This window comes from Cryptomeria japonica, chromosome 4, assembly GCF_030272615.1.
Source record: "Cryptomeria japonica chromosome 4, Sugi_1.0, whole genome shotgun sequence".
Lineage (NCBI taxonomy): Eukaryota > Viridiplantae > Streptophyta > Pinopsida > Cupressales > Cupressaceae > Cryptomeria > Cryptomeria japonica.
Window position 1 is genome coordinate 196074405 of NC_081408.1, and position 23033 is coordinate 196097437.

Consider the following 23033-nt stretch of genomic DNA (forward strand, 5'->3'; position numbering starts at 1 on the left):
GGTCATGCATGTGTGTTCTAACACTATATGTATGTGTGACCCCTTATAACATCCTAGTGTCTATGACATACGATCTCTTAAGATCACATGTACAATGTCCTAAGGGGTTGAATATGTGGTCCTAAGGGATCACACATGTGTTCTAACACATGTGTGACCCCTTAGGACCACATATGACCCCTTATAACATCCTAGTGTACATACGACATTCCCCTTAGGATCACATAGTGTCCTAAGGGGTCATATGGCACCAGTCCTAAGGGGTCACACATGTGTTCTAACACATGTGTGACCCCTTAGAACTGCATATGACCCCTTATAAAATCCTAGTGTGAATGAAATACCCCTTAGTCCATCACATAGTGTCTTAAGGGGTCATATGTGGTCCTAAGGAGTCACGCATGTGTTAACACATGCGTGACCCCTTAGGACCACATATGACCCCTTATAACATCCTAGTGTACATACGACATTCCCCTTAGGATCACATAGTGTCCTAAGGGGTCATATGTGGTCCTAAGGTGTCACACATGTGTTCTAACACATGCGTGACCCCTTAGAACCGCATATGACCCCTTATAAAATCCTAGTGTGAACGACATACCCCTTAGTCCATCATATAGTGTCCTAAGGGGTCATATGTGGTCCTAAGGGGTCACACATGCGTTAACACATGTGTGACCCCTTAGGACCACATATGACCCCTTATAATATCCTATTGTATACAACATGTGCGTGCCTTAGGATCACATAGTGTCCTAGAAGGGGTCACATGCCCAGTCATAAGGGGTCATGCATGTGTTCTAGTTCACTGTATGTATGCGTGACCCCTTATAACATCCTAGTGTCTACGACATACGATCTCTTAAGATCACATGTACAGTGTCCTAAGGGGTTGAATATGTGGTCCTAAGGGGTCATGCATGTGTTAGAACACATGCATGACCCCTTAGGAAAACAGATGACCCCTTATAACATCCTAGTGTACATACGACATTCCCCTTAGGATCACATATTACAGATTTAATAATTTTATAATCATATGCCCATTACAAAAATATAATGACCTCTATTTTTTTGAGATATGGAGTTCAATAACAAACAATGTCAAAAAATTTAGAGAAGTTACATTCCATTGTGTAGATCAATGCCCATGTTTTAGTGAACAGAAAAATTAATTTTGATATACACAAAAATATTTATACCTTACAATAAAATATAGGTCTAATTTTTTTTGTTATTGACTTATAAAAATTATATATCATGTTCTTGAATTTTTTATGTATTCAAGATTTAAATGACAAATATATATATATATATATATATATATATCTCTGTGTGTGTGCGCTTACGTATTTATTTTAACTTTATGACATACCTAGATAGATGGCGTCCCAGGATGTACCTTCACAGGCTCCCGATCAAGATCCACCTGCACAGGCTCTTGATCAAGAGCCACACATTGATAATATAGATCCTCCACACTAGGATCCCCCGTTGCTCGACATCGCTACCATTTTCCAGTACAGTGATCATGAGCTGCATAGGTTGAGGGTCATATTAGATGAACCCCGTACTGATGGTGTGTACAAGAGTACATGCACATCCATTTTTGATAGTTTGCAGACATTGAGAGACCACTTAGTTTCTCACACCTCATTCTCACTTGAGGTTATAGAGGATATTTATAGATAGTTGAGGAATGAGGTGAGGGGTCCTAATTCTTTTATTGATGTGGTGAGGGTGGTCTCAAAGGAGACCATCAAGGAGAGATGATTTCCACAGTATCAGGAGAAGAGTAAGGTGAGAGGATATCAGGTCACGAGATGTATCGACCCACGGGCTGCATCATTGATTTACCCTGGCTTCTTAGCTGCCCATGGTCATTATCCTAATAACGACCAGATACCATTATACTTTGCACATCAAGTATTTGCTGAGGTTCATTGTCAGATGAAACCAAACTACCTTGATATTCCAGCATATTATGGATAGGGGAGGGGTAGGATTGCTAATAGAGATGCATATTGTAGGCGTGGTAAAGCTCCACCTAGACACAGGGACCTTGTTGGCCAAATATTTCTAGTAGTAGTCCCATCCCTCGCCCCCATAGTGGATCACGTTGTGATTGCTTCTCAGAGAGAAGCAATTGATAGGATTGGACAGATTGCATCAACAATAGCCACCATATCATCTGACAGGCTAGGCAAATATATGATGAGCCGACCACATTTGAGATCATCCACAGATCATGCATCTTCTAGTCACGGGGTGGCTTTAGATTCAGATGATCAGTATATTACTGTTGGCATCCCCTCCCCAGATGAGGTAGCAGCTATAGTCAGAGGTAGTAGACATGTACAAATGTCGCAGTATTTAGCCAAGGACCTGCTACTTTCTTACCGTTTAATTTCATCTCAACTTGGGATACCATTGGCTGCTGTTAGAGAGGAGATTCTCAGAGACAGGAAGGCTACCGCTGCATCGATGCATACCCTGAGGTAGTCACAATTTTCTCATCACTCTACGCATGCTCCAGGCATTGACCCACCTACAGATCACTCTGTTGCTGCAGAGGAGGAGATACGAGCTGATCAGGTCCATATCACAGATGAGGGCTTGGATTCATTTGAGGAGCAGCTGCAAGGTTTGAGCCATACTGGGTTTATAGATATGCTACTACAGTCAGACACTTCATCCACGATGCCTAGTCATCTAGTTAGCCCCTTACACTCCTCAGTCATACGTACAGCCAGAGAGAGATATGAAGGCACGAGTGATGTGGTTGATATAATCACAGGACATGATCAGACTATACAGCCTACTCCTGATACATAGGTATGTACATACATGTGCGTTTAAATTTTTACAAGACATGTATATGTTGTAATGTACAATAAATTTATATATAGATCATTTAATAAATAATAGTTCTAAGTTAATTTGTATCATTTAAATTGATCCTGGACTAATCCTTAAATACATACATATATATATATGTATATGTATAACAATTAGCTCATGTCACTCCTAGCTTGAGCTCTGAGCATGTGTGTAGGAGAGATTATTTCGATGTTGTTAGTGGACAAGTTAGTTATGGTTTTTTGTATATATGTACATGTATGTATGTGCGTTACAATTTATATTTTAATTTTAATTTAACTCTAGTCGGATTTGATGTACATGTGTCTAGAGATCTATATTTAATATTTAAATAAATTCAATTTTTGTAGGGGTCTGTTGGACATCCAAACTCTCACCAGGACACTCCCTCAGATGGTCACTCTGTTCATGGCCAACATGATGCATGTTGATTTGCTGGACTTTATAGCTCATTTGTTTATCTTTTTATATATACATGTACATTTTAGACTTTCATATTATATATATACATGCATGTATGAAGTTTAGACTAAATTATACTTTATACAGTTTGTGTTTGATCAGATTATATATTTCATGCATGTATGTTAGATTATATGTACTTTATACAATTTGTGTTCGATGGACTGGATTATATATATCATGTGCACGTATGGTTAGATTATACTTTATATATGTATAATTTGTGCATTTGATCCTGGATTAAATATATCGCATCATTTGTATTCAGATAATTATATATATGATTGAATGTACACATGTTAGATTACTTACACACTTTAAATATATATGATTGAATTCACATGTTCTCTAAAACTTTCAAATTTATATATATCTGTGACTGAATTTACATGTACATGTAGATAGATTAAAAAAAGATTGATATGTTTATAATTTAAATTTTAAATTTTAAATTTTACTACATGTAACATGTATACAGTAGATATGCATTAATTTAAAAGAATTTGTGAACAATATATATGCACTCCACTGTGCAAGCCATGAACTATATACAAATCACACTTGTTCATATCAAATGAACAAACTAAAGTTAATGAACATATTCAATAATTTAAATTCTAGACCTGTACTTCTAGGTGTACTAAATAGTTCACACCATGTACTTCTAGGTACATACAAGTTAAATAGTTCACAACACATCACTTAGTGGTTCAGACCGCTCTTCAATTATTACACACATATGTCCTAATTTAATATCAAATTTACACATGTACATTCTAATTTAAATATGCATTTTTTAATTAAATAAATACATGTCCTAATTTACTTTAAATACATTCTTTAAAATTATTTTAACAACTTACAAATTACATATGCATACATGCATTTAGAATTAGATATCTACTATATACATCCTAATCAACTGCATACATCGGGCCTTAACACATTTTCAACTCATCCACATGTCCCAATTTACTTTACATATGTGCACGTAAGTATTATTTAACATACATACAAATTAACTTCATACATCCTAATTTGATATAAATGAAATTTTCATATTTAACTAAAAAATATATGGCCCACACAAGCCATATATATATAGATCAAATATTTATCCACGTTTCAAAACAAGTTAAGTTCTAATTTATCAAGTATTAATTCAATTCATGGGTTGAACCACATATACTTTGGTTTACTAAATAGTTCATACCACATCAAGTGGTTCAAAATGCTCTTCAATAACACTTAATATTTTGACATGATCTTCACTATCTAGTCTCCACTTTTGAGACCGCCCGCGACGTGGAACTGTTTGAAGAATTAGGCCAACAACAATGACCAAGTGGCTATACTGATATACCTTGTTGTCAATTTGGTATTTAGTGAAATGAATCCCATGTTGAACAATTTTAACTTGTTTGAAATATGTCCCTTGCACTACAATTGATCCTTCATGTACATGTATCTAAGAAACGAGAAATTAAAAAATTGCACGTAAGCAATCTGTGTACATATAAAAATGAAAACATGTGCATATGTGTGCATGTTTAAAATAAATTTATTTAAAATAATTCAAACGTAGATTGAATTAGTTCAAACCTGTGGGAAATGACATTCCATCACTCATTTCAGATGTTGTTAACTTCTTTCTCTCTTTTGTGCAACGCAATAAATAATAACTAACACCTTCTATATTTCCATCTTCTGCTATGACTGCAAAAATATCTCCTACAATTTGAAACAAGTTAAATAAATTTTAAACATCATGTACTTGATTTAAAACTTATATATAATTTATTTACATGTACGCAACATTTTTTAAGGAAATATATATATATATAATTTAAATATATATGTGTACGTCATATACCTTTTTTAATCAATCCTGAAATATGATCATAATCACCATAAATCAAAGGAATGTCTTCAAAGATTTCGTCCTCATTTGAATCCTTGTATGTGTCAGAAACATCTAGTGGCACCAATTTTCATTCACTAACATATCCAAGCTCTTGGTTCTTGCAATCAACATAGTTTTCCAAAATGCAATCAGAACAAAAACATGAATAATCCCTAGTGCATAGTGCTGATTATCTGTACTCATGGCACAATGCAAAGATCTTGTCCTCTCCATTCTCTTGCATCCATGCATTGATATTCTATCCACATCTGCAAAATGTACATGTGTACATGAACATACATGTAGATCAAGTTGTTAAATGGAAACATTTGAACTAGGAACATTTAAAAAAAAATTAAAAAAATTTAAATAAAACACTAAAAGAGAACACGTACCGGTTATCTCCCAAAACACTTTATATGGAATGGGTCTGTATATTCTCGATGATGATTCACTAGGATAATTAGGTTGTTCAAAGTGTTTCTTACACCATTCAACAACATCATGTGCATCATCTATATGATCTCCTGTGTAATTTATTTGATGCTTTCTTAGAGCACGTTTGATAGAAGCTCCTGCACCATCATGTTCACCCTTTCCATGAACACTCTCAAAAAAACTCCAAACATGTGGTATTTTGTCATTTCGATGATATCTATATAGTACATAAAATGGCCTCAAATATTTGAATTGTGCCGCACATCCATCAGACCAAACAAAATGTTTAACTATTGTTATGCCTCTCTCTTTCAAATATTCAAAAAAATTCTTAAAGCAATGTTGTACAAAAAGTGTGTCATGCTCCTTATCATCACTGATATAGAAGTGGTACTCTTTCTTAATGACACGATTTTTAAATGTACTATCAACACACATGCACCAAAATAGTGATTTTCTTTGAAAAGTAATACTCTGATTGAATCTCTTTTTGATGTGAAAAAGAGTAATTTTCTACGAAGTCCACTACGGATAGCATAGTTCCAAGTGGGAAAGTGTCTCTTAATATTTTAAATTGTTCTACTTGCCCCTTAGCAAAAAAACCATGGCATATGTATGGTTTTATCAACTTACAAAATTTTTCCATAAATGTTCCAATAAGTATTCCTCTTCTACATAATCTAACCTTGTAGATTCCTTTCCAAATTTTGTTTCAAATTTACTTGTAACTCTTTCAATTTACCATCTTCCTCATGTCAGTATCTTCATCTCTCAAAGGCAATTTAGCCAAGTCCCCGCATGTTCCACAAATTCCTTTTATGCAATTTATTTGACCGGTTGCATTATCATTTGATTTATCACATAAGATGGATGCTATGAATTGACTTGTTTGTTTAGGAGGAGCTTTTTCATAACCATCACTATCTTCTCTAATATTTCAAAACACCTGATAGTACAGATCAAATTCGATGTGATAACGACAACAAGAAGTTTTGAAAACTTTGTTTACCTACAAATAATATGGCCTTAACCATTCAAACATGGTTTGTCCAATATTTATATGAGGGTTCGTTTTAGTAAAAAACACATACAATTCATGTTTTGTTGTGTCTATCCAATATTTTACATGGAGATCATAACGATCAGGGCCAATCCTTTTCTTGATAACATCTCTACTGTTTGATGAAGGATGAGTATTATCATTCCAAAAACTTGTCACAAAGTTCCTAACAACATCTTCAATTCTATCAGAACGAGGAGCTCTACACATAATTGCCCAATTCCCTTCTGAGGTAGTATCATCCAAACTCTTTCTCCTTTTAACATATTTTGATATTGTCCTTCTATTAAAACAAAACTCAGATGATAGTGAAGAGATTTGTCTTTTTTGAGGCAATCTTTCATTTACTAAAGATGTCAACATCACTCTTCTTGAAATGGTCTTATCTAATGTTCAAGATTTTTTACCAATGTTCACCAAACCTTTCTTAACATTATCAACAATAGATTTTTGTAGCTGAGAAGTTTTCCTCTTTTGACTTGTTGTATCTATACCCAACAATTTCAGTGAATCTATTAAGTCTTTACGAGTAAGTACAATTGATAACAATTGAGCTTTCTCTAGTGTAGTATCAAGATTGTAGAAATGAGACATTATTTCTTTTGCACTTTTATTCATTGACCTCCTTTTAGTATGTCTAGGTTCTTCACTGAGACGTTTCAACTCATCCTCATCGATTTCAAGTAAATGAACTAAATTTTTATAAGAAATATTTCTCTTCACCTGTTTAGCTAGATCCACAATATGCTCATCCACACCAGTGGTAGGAGGTAAGGATCCTGACCCCTCTCCTTCAACCTCCATTGGTTCAAATTGGGCAAGCTCCTCCCCATGTTCATCAACTATATTGTGTTATTCAACAGGTTCGTTTCCCTTGACTCCCGCTTCAGAACTCCCTTCTTCTTGAGCCCGTTCTGCACATAATTTAAGATGACAAAGAATATTTTTAATGCAATGAAATTCCAAATTTAATTTGAAATCAAATTTTCAAGACATTTAGTAAGACGTTTAAAAATTATGTCATAACAGGTGGACTATAATGTCATGTATTTAAGACCTATTATTGCATAATAGACCTCCTAATATCACATGTAATAGGTCCTAATATGATCTGCATAATATAGGTCTTAAGGGGACTCTTGAGTATAATGTGAAATGTTTTTGCATACGTCAAGTCATATAAATAGAACCTATTATGACATAATAGGTTCTAAATTTATGTCACATTTTAGACCTATAATCACATAATAAGTCCTAATATCACATAATAGGCCTTATTATTGCTTAATATGACCGCGTATGCAAAAACATTTCACATTAATATACTTGACTCCCCTTAAGCCAGATATATTATGTGATATTAAAGGACCTATCACATGAAATTAAGTACCTGTCTTAAATATGATATAAGTTAGAACCTAAATTATGACATAATAGGTCTTATTAATTTTATGACATAATACAAGACCACATATGCAAAAACATTTCACATTATACTTGACTCCCCTTGAGACCTAGATATTATGTATGTGATATTAGGACCTAAATTATGCGATAATATGTCATTAATTTATCACATGTACATAATAGGCCCTAATATATCATAAATATAGACATCTTAAGGTCCAAACTCAAGTATATAATGTGAAATATTTAAATTGCATACGTGATCATGTTATTAAGTCACAATAAGTGTAGACACCTAAAATTAATATTTAATTAATTTAAGCCTATCAACATAATTAATTAATTTAATTGTGTTATCCTTACTCCTCTCAAAATCAATTAAATCTAATTTAATTAATCCTGTCACTATTGTCCAATAATTAATTTATCAAATAAATTAATTATTCCCTTATTCTTCTAAAGTCCCCTCCAATAATTATTTTCTCTAAACCCACTCAGTTAATTAATTTTAATTAATTAACCTAGTCATGTGATTCCTACAAATCACTTTTCCTAATCCCATTAGCCTAATTAATCCTTCTAGAATCTCTCATAATCATGCTTATCATTATCCTTTAATTTTTAATTCCCACTCATATCACATCAACATTGAGTCTCTCAAAGAAATTCAAATTTCTTTGAATCCCTCAATGCATCCTTATTTTGGAATTTTTAATTCCTCATATTTGAAATTCAAATTTCTCCCCCCTTTTTTCAAGGAATTTTATATTCCTGTTTATTTTTCCAAGGTAACCTTGATCCATGCCTTCTATCTAAAATCAATCTCAACCCTTCATAATCAAATCAATCTTGGCCCTCCATTGGCCTCATCCAATCTATAAATTGGAGCCTATTCTCCTCACAAATCATCCACTTCTCATGCATTGTCATGCTGCTCTTTTCTCCTCTTCTTTCTCCAATCTTTCAATTCAAATCCATCCAAAATCCATCCAATAATCCTATCAAATCCAATCTATCTTGTTTAACACTTGGAGAGCATTCCACATCCAAATCAAGCAAGCAGTACATCAAGTGGAGCATCAAGGGTGCATCCTCATCATCCACTTCATCAAGCTCAATCCGAGGGAGAGGTAAAAATAGCAAGGTATAATTTGTTTATGTTTTTCATATGGTTTGTTGGTGTTTCATGTCTTTAATGTGTTTGAATGCTTCATTTGAATACAAACCACCTGAATCCACCTTGCTGGTTTTTTTCCCTCTTCAATAAGACCTATTAAGTCATAATAGGTTCTATTATGTCATATTTAAGATAGGTATTAACACAGATAATAGGTCTTAATATCACATAATAGGTCCTAGTATCACATAATATAGGTTTTAAGGGGACTCAAATATAATGTGAAATAAACAAAGAAGACACAATGTTTGTTTGTTTGAAAGTGTTTGATTGTTTTGATCATGCAAGCACAAATCCTAGGGCTGGACGAGATAGTAGTTGTTGAATCTCACTTGGGGGGTTACCCCGAGCTACACAATTCAAAGCAGATACTTAGGTGCTTGACCCCACTGGCTTCCCTCCATGACACTCACTTCTCCGGGGCAGCCAACCACCAGTCCCCATGAAAACTCCCCATGGCAAACTTTGTATCTCTACTAAGAACCGTAAGAATGTGAGCTGCTTCAGAGGTCCGACCTCCTATGCTAACAACTAGAAGGTTTTTGGCTTCTAACACAAAAGGTGTCTAGTAAGGGCATCCATTCGGGTGGCTATAATCAGCAGCGTGTTACGCTCCGTTAAATGGAAGGCCTCCCAACCTATAGAGGTTGCGCTCTATAGGGTTTATGGGGAGTCATAACATCATTATAGTAGCATGTAACATCTATTGCTTGCAACTTTTGTCACAAACACATTTATTTATAGTTGCTTGGAAGAGCTTGGCTTTAGCTTGTTACCACTTTGGGTCGTTCCCTCTCACCAAGCTTTAAGGGCTACTCGGGAGGCAGGCCCCTTTCTAAGGATAAAACAAAAGGAGTCTATTGCGGAAGACACAAAAGACAAGTTTGTTAATTTTAGAGCATCAATTGAAGTGTTTGCTAAACTATAAAGACACATGGTTTCCAAATCTAAATTAAATTATATATTTATGGACTATCTAAATTAAATTATAAATTATAAATTATAAATTATAAATGGGAAAGAGAGGGGTCCTAAAGATCTAAATTTTAAATTAAAACCATGATCTATTATAAATGGACTTAATTATATAGGAGAAAAAGTGAATTACACAACAAGCAAGTTAATGGAATTTGAAATTTGCAAATACACATGTTATTTCAAATTAATTATGCTTTCCAATTAAAATGATATTATTTTTAATCCTACTATATTATTTTTAATCTTACTATTTCCAATTAATTTAAGAAAAATAACATCATTTAGAATTAATTAAGATAGAATTATTATATAAATTAAATTAATATTATTTAAATTAATTTTCATTAAAAATATTAGATAATAAATATTTAACTAATACTAACAAATAAACACAATTTTTGGTACGCAATACATATAAAATTAAATAGAAATAAAAATAAAAATACATACTTGCATCATGATATATTTGCCTTCTTTGTTCTTGATATCTTTGTTCCGTTTCGGGAGAATAATTCCTTGAAGTCTTAATTTGCCTTCTCTTCTTGTTCCCCATGCTTTTAAAAAAACCTTCAAATATTTTCAAATTATTGCCCTCAAAATAATTTTCAAATGTCTTCTTTCATCCAAAAATGTGAATTGTTTTAATCATTTGTGTGTTAAAAAATGAAAAAAATTATGTATATTTATACGAGTCTACTAAAATGTAAAAAAAAAAAAAATTGAGTTGGCCAGGGTTCGAACGAACACCGACAGTTAGAAAAGGTTGGGTTCGTTTGAACCTGACTGTTACATAAATGTGAGCATCATAATTTATCCTGGGTGTTCGAGTGAAGGGGGGTCCGCTCGAACCCCTTAGGGTTTGAGGGGACCCCCCTTCGCTTGAACCAATGTTCATTCGAACCCTCTTGTTAGAGGTCTCTCCCAAAAAATTTCAGAGTTCTTAGGAATTTTTGCCTTCGGACCTCTGGTTCAAGGCACAAATGAAATAATCTTGATAACCCAAAAATATTAGATGGTAGTACTTGGAGCAAGCTTTCCAACGAGTATAATTTTATTATATTGTGAATTTATTACATTCTTGTTTTTTTAATTTTATGGAATATTGGTTTTTCATCGAACATGAACTTCTCTACTCAATGCATTGGGAAAAATAGGAAACTAATTCAATTTTTTTTTTGAAAAATATCTATGGCCCAGGTATTGATGTCTTTTTTCTAACAAAAAAAATAAAATTGAATTTCGATATATATAGAACAAGTTATGTGTTCAAACTTAAACCTATGTCTGAATTATGACTAGTCGGACTTCAAAACTTAATAAAATGAAAAATATTCAACATATCACTATCAAACCAACTGCAAGACTTGGATATTGATGTTACAAACCAAAATTCAAAAGAATTGAGTTTTTATCATTAATAGAAATAAAGTTATGCGTTTCGGTAGGCACATCACTCTTAAAAAATGTAGTTTGTTGTAAAAAACTACTTTTCGAGGGAGATGGAAAAATTAAAAAACAATCCTTCAAAAAAATTTGAAAAATATATATATAGAATCTACAGACAAAATGCTACAAATCACTAATTTACATCATCTTCAAATTTTTAATAGTTTAAAAGTTATAGTTCTTGGAAGTTGAAGATTATTTTAAAAATGTTCATCTTAGTGTCAAAAGTGGCAAAAAAGTGGGAACCATTATTGTGAGTTCACCCTGGGAGGAAATCCCTCCACATAGTTTGATAAATTAGTGTTTTGGGGTATTGGGGAATGTTCTCAATTCTTAGAATTAAAAAGAAAGAACCAAAATAAATGTTCTTGTGCTTTTCCTTGCTCATGTTAGGGCATTGGGAAAATTAGGGTTAGACTAAAATGACTTCAATTTTTAAATATTTTAAAATTTGAATACATTTAATAAATGAACATGTATTTTTAATAAATGAACATGTACGGTCACTCTTGAGCCGTAATGTGAGTGCACTATAATGTGAGTGTTATAAACACATTCATGATTTCACAAGTTGAGGAACCAAAAATTAGTTGTGGCTACGTTTTCGTTCCTCATCTTTGTGCACACACTTTGATGTTGCCAAAGGTTCCTCCAAATAGATTAATAAAGTATGCAATGAAATTAACACTTTAAGGGGAGCACACTTAGTGTCTTCTCTTATTTGACCCTCTTGAACTCCACTATTTAAAAAAATAGTAATTTAGAGACTAAATTCTAAGCATTACTAATCTTTCTATTAAATCTTGAAAATTTGAGCATGGATATCTTGAATCACTTTTTGAAGATTGATTTTAGCTAATTTTAGGGAAGAGTGGCCATTTTGACCCCCCATTTTGATGCATATACCATTTCACGAAAAACATCAAGGTTTCAATTGATAATAATAGAGAAGTTTGTTTAGCATATTTTAATAGATTCTACAAGAAAAATGACATTTAAATGCATAAGAAAAATCCATTTAACCCTTTGTAGGATGAAGTTGCAAAATGATAAAAAAATATTGATGGAGAAGGACAAGAATATTGATCAATGGGGGCCACATTAGAATATAAATTCTCGAGAAAAAGGTAGTTACCACTACTTGTAACTTGACCAACAAGTATCTTACACCATTACTTGTTAAGAAATCCCTTGTGGTGGTTTGGATGAGTGAAAATCCCTTACTTCAATATCTTTGAGTCTCTATTTACAAAGTATATTCTCACATCCTTTAGAATAATCCATCAAAATTTAATTACAAGGAAGTTAAACATAGCTCAATTGTCTACAGCGTTGATATGAGAGGTTAAAAACTTTTGGATCTCCTAGCTAGATTTTATATAGTTATAATGTGATCTTTAGAGAGACAAATCATATTTGTCTTGTTGTTGAGGAACTACTTGGAAGTGTGAAGTCAATGGTGAGTTTATATCCAAATATTAAGAGAAATGTAATTGATGTTGAACTAGAGGTTCACAATGAAATAGATGAAAGGTGAGTATTGATAATTCAAATTGTTTTACAAAAGAAAAACCTCCACCTTAGCTTTCAAGGATCTCCAATTGGTAGAGGTGGTAACTACAGAGGTATAGCCCATATAATTTAAAATTTATTTTTTATTTGATTACTAACATATATGAACCATGAACTATGAAAGAGGTAATAGATATGGATGATAATGACTCCTAGAGATTGGCTATGATGAAAATATGGTGACATTGAAAAAGAGTGAGGATTAGAAATTGATTCAGTTGTTGGAGGGAATGATATATACATTGTTTGTAAATGGTTCTTCAAGAATAATTTTGGATTATATGAAAAAATTAAGAAGTGCAAAGTAAGTTTAGTTATAGAATGATATTGCAAAGTTGAGGGTATATGCTCTGATGAGTATCCTTTCTAATTGTTAAGAATACATCTGTATGCTGGAAATGTGGCATCAACCTGCAAGAGGAGAAAACAATTCAAACACACACATGAAACATTGCATTAGAGGTTAGAAATCCAAACAAACCAAGTTAAATGAATCTAGACTCTTTAAAATCGTTCCATGTTCCTCTATCTCCAAGGATCTTCAAGATTCAAGGTGGCTCTCAGCTTGGAAGAGCACTTGATTCTTTAAGATGACAACCTAAAGAACGAGATTTAAATGATTCTAAGATCTAAATGGAATGCAACCAAGATCCTAGTGATGATTTAGATATGAAACTAGATGATGATAGGATGCAAGATATTGATATGAAGCTTAAACTAGTATGAAAATGATACTAAGATTAAGCTAACATGATATGAGATTAACATGATATATCTAAGATTATAATGCTATCAAAATGATCTAAAATGCTATTCTATCAAAGAAAGATAATATGCTTAATGTTATGAGACTATAAGTTTGATGCACAAAGACTTGATTGTTTTGAAGAAGGAATGGGCTCTATTTATAGGAAAAATAGGGTAATGGATGGTCAAGATTGGATAATCTTATCAAGGGCTAGGATTGAAAGTTAATCAATCCATGTTTACAATTCTCACCAATGAAATGGTGACAATTGTCAACATAAGACTACTTGAGAGGAGATGTAAGAAACATTAAATGCTTGAGAAGACCTTGTGGTTACCTTAGGAGGTAAGGGTTAAGGTTAGGTTAGGATTACCCATTGGATAAAGCTTTTACCCAAAGGATAAACTCTTGTGAAAGGGTTAAAAGGATAACCAAGGTTAAAGCCATCAATGCTTTATGAGACCCTTGGGTTAGATGAAGGTTGAGTTAGAGAGAAAGTCTCTAATCATGCAAGAGGGTTGAGTTAACCATTAATGGTTTGGAAGACTTTCAAGGTTAACTTGTTGAAGACATAAAGCCTTTAATGGTTTTCAAAGACTTTGAGGGTTTGAGAAGTGACTTCTCTTTGCTTAGGGATGTGATAATATTTAGGAGATGGATTAGGCTAAATTAGAATTGATTAGAAGAATCTAGAAGGGGTTTTGAAGGCAAGTGGGAGATGTAGGAAAATGCAAGTGGATGAAGGGGAATTTAGAATTTAATTAAAATAAAATTAATTTATTTCAATTGTGGTTGCAACTTGCATTTGTAGGATTTTGCAAGAGGGGGGATTTAATTAAATGGGCTAGAAGGTGTATTTTAATTAAATGTAAAATTAATCAAATAGGCTAGAAGGGGGATTTTAATTAAATGTAAATTTAATTAAATGGGCTTAGATAGAAGAAGGGTATATTAATTAAATCTTAATTTAATTAATAGGCGATTAGAAGAATATGGATAATTAAAACTTAATTTAATTAATTGGAAGAATTAAGAATAATTAAATATATTAAATTCACTTAATTCATTGTGCAACTTTTAGGTGTCTACAACATCTATTATGTTCTTATTAAATATTCCAACAAGTTTAAATATAAAAATAGAACTTAGATGGATGTTAAAAGAACTTCGCTACATGGTGATTGGATTTTATATATCACAAAAAAAGAGCTATATCGTAAGACGTAGGATTCATTAGTTTGCAAACAAAAATATTTTTGTATAGTTTCAAACAATCACATAGAAAGTGGTAGCAAAAAAATTGACTCCTTTACGTTGATACTAGGATTTGTGAGATTTATTTAGATCACTATTTTAACTATAAATATGATGGCTATCATTTTCTTGTTATCACATTGTATGTTAAGAATATGCTATTTTTTGGTGATAATGATGATGTGATTAGGGACTTGAATGTTAAATTTTTGTATAGTTTGACTTGAAGGAATTATGGGATACTAAGTTTATCTTAGGAATGGAGATCATAAGAGATACAACAAACAAGAATCTTTGGTTGGGCTAGAGTTATTATGTGAACTTTGTATTTGAATATTTTTGAATGGTAAATTCGTGAGTGTCTCAATTTTTATGGTGACTAAGTTATTAGTTGAGAAATGTCTATGTGCACCTAATGACATAGAGGATATGTATCATGTTCCTTATACTAGTTTAGATGGTATTATTATGTATGTTATGGTTTACACTAGACCAAACATTACCCAAGTAGTGGGAGTCTTTTGTTGTTTCATAGCTAATCTTGGAAATAATCATCGAGTTGCAATGAAGAAGATTTTTAGATATTTACATGGGACACTTCTAAGTACACCTTATGTTATCAAGAAGATGATGTCCATTAGGACCTATCACTCAATAGATTTTTTAGGTTATATGTATTTTGATTGGGCGAGATATGTCAACAATAGGAGTTCTACCTATGATTATTTCTTTAAAAAATTTAGAAGTGCTATTAGATGGATGATCAAGTAGTAGTATAGGGTCAATTTGTCCATGATAGAGGTAGAGTATATGGCAACTATTCATGCCTACAAAGAAACCATCTAGCTTTAAAAGTTATGGAACCATTGGGACATGGGGCAATTTAGATTAGATGCAATAATCAAAGTTCTATCAATATGGAAAATAAATAAACTTTCCTTGCATGGATGAAATACTTTGGATAATGTTGTAGATACATTGACAAAGCCTATGCTAATAGATGAGTTTAGTTACCGTGGTGAATTCATGAGCTTCTCAACCCCTAGCATATAGTTTATAATATTGTATTCCCCCTTTACTCTTCTATGATATATATGAAAAATGAAAGAATTTTGGGATATGCATTTCATAGTTTGTAATTATAATATTTAAATTATTTGTTAATTATTTGTGAGTTTTCATGGAAAAGGGTGACCTATTATAATAGTTATTTGTCCATGTGTACACATCAGTATAGTGTGTGTACAATCATCTCTTTGCATGTAAAATTTGTAATAACATTTATAACAATGCAAGAATATGTAATAGGTGTATGCAATTTTGTGACAAACATTGGATCATGTGAAAGGGGAGTTGCATGCAATTTTGTGAAAAACATAGGTTCATGTGAAAGGGGAGTTGCATTGTTGACTTGACTTATTGACCAATATATGATACTTAAATTATGCTGTGTAATAGCTTGAATATTTGAATGGAGATGATCCTATCAAAATAGAGAGCCTAACTTGGTGAGTGGATTCTATTGTTTTGAGAAAGTATGATGCGTGTAAGAGGATATTCTAAAAATAATATGTGCACTCATCTTGGAATTGGACGTGGCTAATCTGGCTCCAAAACGACTGACTAACCTTCGTGTTATACACACAACCTAAAAACGAAAGACGTAGCTAGTTCTGCCGAGCATGGCCGAGATTTATAATTTTTGACTTACCCTCATGTTATGTGGAAATCATGGCGTTTTTGGAGCCAGATTAGCTACCACCCTTGGAATTAAGCTTTAGATTTTGTATTAGGATTTGGGAACTTAATTTTAAGATTTATCTCATGGTTTTCCATTTACCATTTGGTAGTTTCATGTATTTCTTCTCCAAATTATTTGCTACTTGAAATGGAGGTTTCATAGTGTATTTATAAATTATTCTATAAAAAAATCTCCAAAAAAAGTTGGTGATTCATTAGGATATATATTCATATTACATTACTATATTCATATTCGTTTTTCTACTAAGATGATAATAATCATGCAGTATGCTTAAGATGCCATGTAGGTATCATTGCTCTTATAATTATATAGTGAATAATGGAGCTTTCTTGCAAGATTGTTAGATGTGCACATATAAATGTTCACAAGATGTCCCAAATAAATTAAAATTATTCTTTTTATAAGATTCTCTATAATGCAATTCAAATGTTTTCTTACTTCTAAGTTGCCTCATAATGATTGATTGGACATAGAAACATTATTGGTCCAAAGATTAAATTTGAATTTTAAAATCTGGGTTGCAAATTTATCAATCTGAAGTTGGATGATGGATAGATAAATGAAAGATTAAATCTAGACCTTAAGAGTAATTGCACATATATTCAAGTTGTGATCAAATTATTTATCAACTTCCATACAAAATACATTATTTTAACACATTAAATAATCATTATATTAGAAACAAACAAATCAAAGTGAATCAGAAAAAAACTAGGGTATGCAATGTTGACCATTGCATTATTTAGATACAATATTGATATCTAAATAATGTATCAATACCCTCTCTTGAATCCAAGATAACCTTGAGGCCATGTTTCATGAAGAGAGTCAGTCCAAACTTAGGTTTCACAATGTGGGCAGGATCGACTTTCACTTTATAACGAGCAAGAATATTTGCAGCCATTAACTTCATATTGACATAAGCAGTATCTCTCCCTAAGCACAGCCTAGGACCAGCATTAAACACAGGATACTTATAATCCCACTCTTTCATACAAACACCATCTTTGTTAATCCATCTCTCAGGCTTGAATTCCAAGGCATCTTTCCCCCACAGGCTCTCCATTCTCTTTGTAGCATAGATAAAATACAGAAGCTTTGAGCCTTTCTTAACATGGGTTCCATCAGGCAAGATGCTGTCTTCCATGGCTTGTCTATAACTTACAGGGACAGGAGGATAAAGCCTGAGAGATTCAGATATTGCTGCCTGCAAATAGTTCATGCATCTCAATTCTTCTAAACCAAACATATTAATCTTGTCACAAGAATTATTGTTGTTGCCATTCATGTGTTTTGACTTCAGTATCTGGGTTATTTCAGAGATTATCTTTAGCTCCACATTTGGATGCATGGACAGAAGCCAGAAGAACCAGGAAAGAGCTAGAGCAGAAGTATCTCTACCAGCAAGTAATATACTAATAGTTAAATCCTGCAAATAGAGAAAACAGTTGTTAAAACTTAATAATGATGTTTGGATTTAACTAGTATAAGAACACTAAGATTTCAAATCTCTCATAACTTATCATTTAAAATTTTTTAATTGAAGATTAACATGGCAAAAATTAGAATCATTTTTAATTTTTTTAAAAACACTCAAAATTTTGTTTCATACCTGGAGCAATTTTTCAGAAGGGGAACGCCCTTCTTCTTCCTCCATGTTGATAAAAGTTGGCAAAATGTCACCATGCTTTATTCCTTTTTCTGGCTTGAGCTCCTCAGTTCTGCACTTCACCATCTCTGATACAAAATCACATATCACTGCTTGAGCTCTCCTCAGCATTTTCTCAGAACCCACATTCAAAAATCTCATACAACTCCAAAAAAATGGAGGAAGAATGAGCCTATAAGTACAAGCTTCTACAGCTTCATCAAAGGCCATGGCAAATGGAACATCAAGAAGAGGCCCAGAGCTTAAACATCCTGGGTCTTTACCCAATACAGTAATACATATCATATCAAAATTGAATCTAAGAAAAATATCTTGCAGATCAAATTTCCTGCAGTAACTTTTGCAAAAGGAATTATATTCTGGTCTCTGAAACTGCTGCTGCTCAAAGCCATTGCCACTGCTTTTCTCTGTCTCTTCCATAAGTCATGGTCTGCTGTGAACAAACCATCACCAAACAAATCAAAGAAAACACCCTAAAATAGGGACCCCTAGGGAAGTTAAGGAACTCATTTTTCAGAACATGTTCTAAATTAAGAGGACTTGAAGTGACTACTTCAAAGAGACCCCTTGTCATCCAAGGACCACTAAATTTGAAGGTGCCACCATTTTCTATGAGCACCCTGGCTGTATGGTCAGACAAATTGGAAATGTTCCATCGCAGGGATGGCATCATGCCTAGTACAGGCCAATTTAGAGGTAGGCTACTCTTTGATTTGGTACAATACCATTTTGTAATTAATAATCCATTGTTTGAATTGCTCAACACCTTGTAGCCTTATCACCTAAAAAGGAATCCTGAAAATGAGAACTTAACTGAACAAGTGTATAACAAGTTTAAGGAGTAGAAACATTTCTAGTTACCTTAAGAACAATCTCAAGCCAGACCTTAGTGGGGTGACAACTCCAAACTACTTTAAGCAGTTTAACCCCTAAAGTTCAATACTAAAATAATGAAGCCTTCTCTGTTTCTTTTCTTAAACACTGATAATACACCCCGAGGAGAAGACCCAACAAGATTGCAGACCCTAGCCCAGATAAATAAAAGCAGCTATAAATAACTCACTTAACAGATAACCAAAAGGGTTGTCTGAAACCTTAATTAGAAGAGATCCATAAATGTTAAAGGGGTCCATGCTTTTCTATAGCAATAGACCTTCTGTAATGCCACTTAAGGCCAGGACAAAAGTTAAACTATATACCACTAGCAGTAACAATGGAAACAATTACTGTTGGACCATTAGGGGAAGGGTTGAAATGGTACATCAGATTTTGACGTTTTATTGTTTTGGCTTATGGGTGTTTATGACAAATGTGGTGTGATTCTTTACCAGGCAAGGGTCAAAAAGTGGTCATTTCAAGTTGGCGTGGGATACATATTCTTTATTGCTCCATTAGCCTTTCTCTTTGATGACCACAAAATTTGCACAATTGATCCAATACTTATGCACAAATGTCCCATGTGCTATTGTTACCAATAAAGTTGCACAATTCTTTTAATTGCTAAGGTTTTCCCACCTACCCTACTAAATGATTTTTTGGGTAGGCTTTTAATAAGCAAAATTTAATAATCAAATGATTTTTTGGGTAGGCTTTTAATAAGCAAAATTTAATTAACAAAAGGAAATTGGACAATAATAGTCTAGAATCCATTCTTATTTGATGTTGTGATTAAAATTATACCAACCACATGTATTACAAATGAGAAACATGTTATTTGTTCACTGGGATCACCACAAAATTTGCATAAATGATCCAATACTTGTGCATAAATGTCCCATGAGCTATTGGTACCAATAAAGTTGCACAATTCTTCTAATTACTAACTTTTTTTCTAGTTAGGGTGGATATTGACCCATTAAATAATTATTTATCTGACTTTTAATTAGCAAAATTCAATAAACAAACCACAATCAGACAGCAACTAGTTTAGAATCCATTATTATTTGATATTATGATTAAAATCATATCATCCACATGTTAGTTTAGAAACAATAGTACTAGTCAATATTCTTTATTGGTTTTGCCTACACCATGTTTGTGCATTAATTTATATTGTATTAATTAATTATAATGAATCAATGGGTAATAGAAGAATTCAATCAAACTAGTACATATAAATGAAGTAAACAAAAGAGAGGCTTAGACATCAAATTTTCACACCTATGTTTAAACCCAAAGGGTACAAAAAAAAGGAATTTAAATAAATAAACTTATATTTATAAGTTTAATAATTTATTTCTAATTAATTATTTAAATAAATTTGAAAGAATAATTATTTTTATAATTGAGATATTTTAACTTTAATAAAATTATATATATATATATATATATATATATAAAGTTAAATCTAAATCAAAATTGAAATGTAGCCATTATTAAATTTTAATCCTAATATAATAGTAGCTATTGTTAAATTATAACCCTAATTGTAATATAACTTTAATGTGAGGGTTCAATGTTAGTGTTCAATTTGATTTAGTATTAAAGTTAGGGTACAATTTCATTTCGTGTTATAGTTCAATCTAGTTTAGTGTTCATATAGGATTAGGGTTCACTCAGGTTTAGTGTTTATTTAAGATTAGGGTTCAATCTACTTTAGTGTTTAATTAGGATAAGGGTTAAGATTTAATTTGGTTAATAGTTAGATTTGATTTAGGGTTTAGGGTCAATTTTGTTTAGGTTGAAGCTTGAGTTTGGTTTAGGGTAGAATTTGTTTACAATTGAATTGAGTTTATTGTTCCATCAGGGTTAAGGTTATTTTAGGGTTAGGGTTACATTTGGTTTATGGTTAGGATTTAATTGGTATAATTTTAATATTATGGTACAATTTGGTTTAGAGTCAAGTTGTCAAAATTAAAGATAAATTATTAGAGTCAAATTGTCAAAATTAAAGATAAATTATGAGGTTTATGGTTAGGGTTCAATTTGGTGCAAGGTTAGAGTTGTGGTTTAAAATTTTGTTACATGGGTTTGTTTATGGCTCAATTTGGTTTTTTTGTAAGTGTTTAGTTTGGTTTAGTCTTAAATTAGGTTAAGGTTTAGCATTCAATTTGATTTAGAATAAAATACTAAATTAAGTATACTATTTATATAATATTATAGTATTAAAATGTTTAGATTTATGCAATTTAAGTTAATTAATTAAATTAAATTTATTTGATTTAGTTTACTTTAATTTATTTGATTTAATTATTAAGCTGTTAAATTATATTATTTAATTAATTTGATTTAGTTTAATTTAAGGTATAAAAAGTTATACTTATTATAATATTTTACAATTTAATTTGGTAGAATATTCAATTAGGTTTAGGATTAGGGTTTAATTTGGTTTGGGTTAGCATTCAATATTTGGAATAGGATTTAATTTATTTTAGTGTTATTTTTAGGATTAATAATTTGTTTAAGGGTTATAATTACATTTGGTTTAGAGTTAGGGTAAGGATTCATTTTGGTTTAAGGTTAGGGTTATGGTTTCATATGGTTTAGGGTTGTGATTAGGGTTAAGGTTCAATTTGTTTAGTGTTGGTGTTTAATTTGGTTTAATGTTCTATCTTTTTTTATTGATAATGGGTCATAGCCGTATAATATATTTATTAATTTAAATTTTTTACATAATACATGTTCGATTCAGTGTGGGCACCAGTAGGAAAGAACCGAACTAAGAAAACCTTTGGTCTTGCCCAAGGATATTATCCTGGAAAATTACATCATAGCCATTGGCCTATTACAAACGTAATTACATACATTATAATTGATCCACTCATCCTGTGGAGCCATTTGATAAACATTTACAAGGTAATAGCTCGACACAGTTCTGAGGTATGATGTCATTCATGCCTCAGAATAATGATTAACAGAGATGAGAGATGAGGGAACTCTATCTTAATCGAGATTATGTACCATCTCTGATAATCCTACAACAAAATCTAAAACCACCTTTCTCCCACATTCTGTTAGTCTCGCAATAGTAAAAGAAATCCTATCAAAAGCACTTACAAGGATAATCCCACTTCATGACATTGAGATAAATGTAAACATATCTAGACCTTTATTCAAAGATTCTAACACAAACAAATTAAACCGAGAGTGAATGCAATCTTAAACCATTCTAGCTATCAAAACAGAACCAAAGTTAATAACCCGTAGCACTGTAGCTAAATTTGAGTAAAAATTAAAACGAAATGAAGTCTAAAGTTACCTACAAAATAAAATCCCAACGCAAATAGAGGCAACAAGAGTATAATCAATGGATTGAGAAAGCTAACTGAATATCA

General features: G+C 32.2%; 1 protein-coding gene across 1 annotated transcript; it reads right to left on the reverse strand.

The window, feature by feature from the left end:
* Positions 1-1378: 1378 nt before the first annotated feature.
* LOC131875019 (cytochrome P450 86B1-like) lies at positions 1379-19432 on the reverse strand. The gene is made up of 5 exons (XM_059219018.1): positions 19379-19432; positions 19076-19232; positions 18703-19016; positions 17893-18519; positions 1379-1510 (listed from the first exon to the last, which is right to left on the reverse strand). The coding sequence occupies exons 1-5, from the start codon at positions 19430-19432 to the stop codon at positions 1379-1381; spliced, it is 1284 nt and encodes a 427-aa protein (XP_059075001.1).
* Between the last annotated feature and the right edge of the window lie 3601 nt (positions 19433-23033).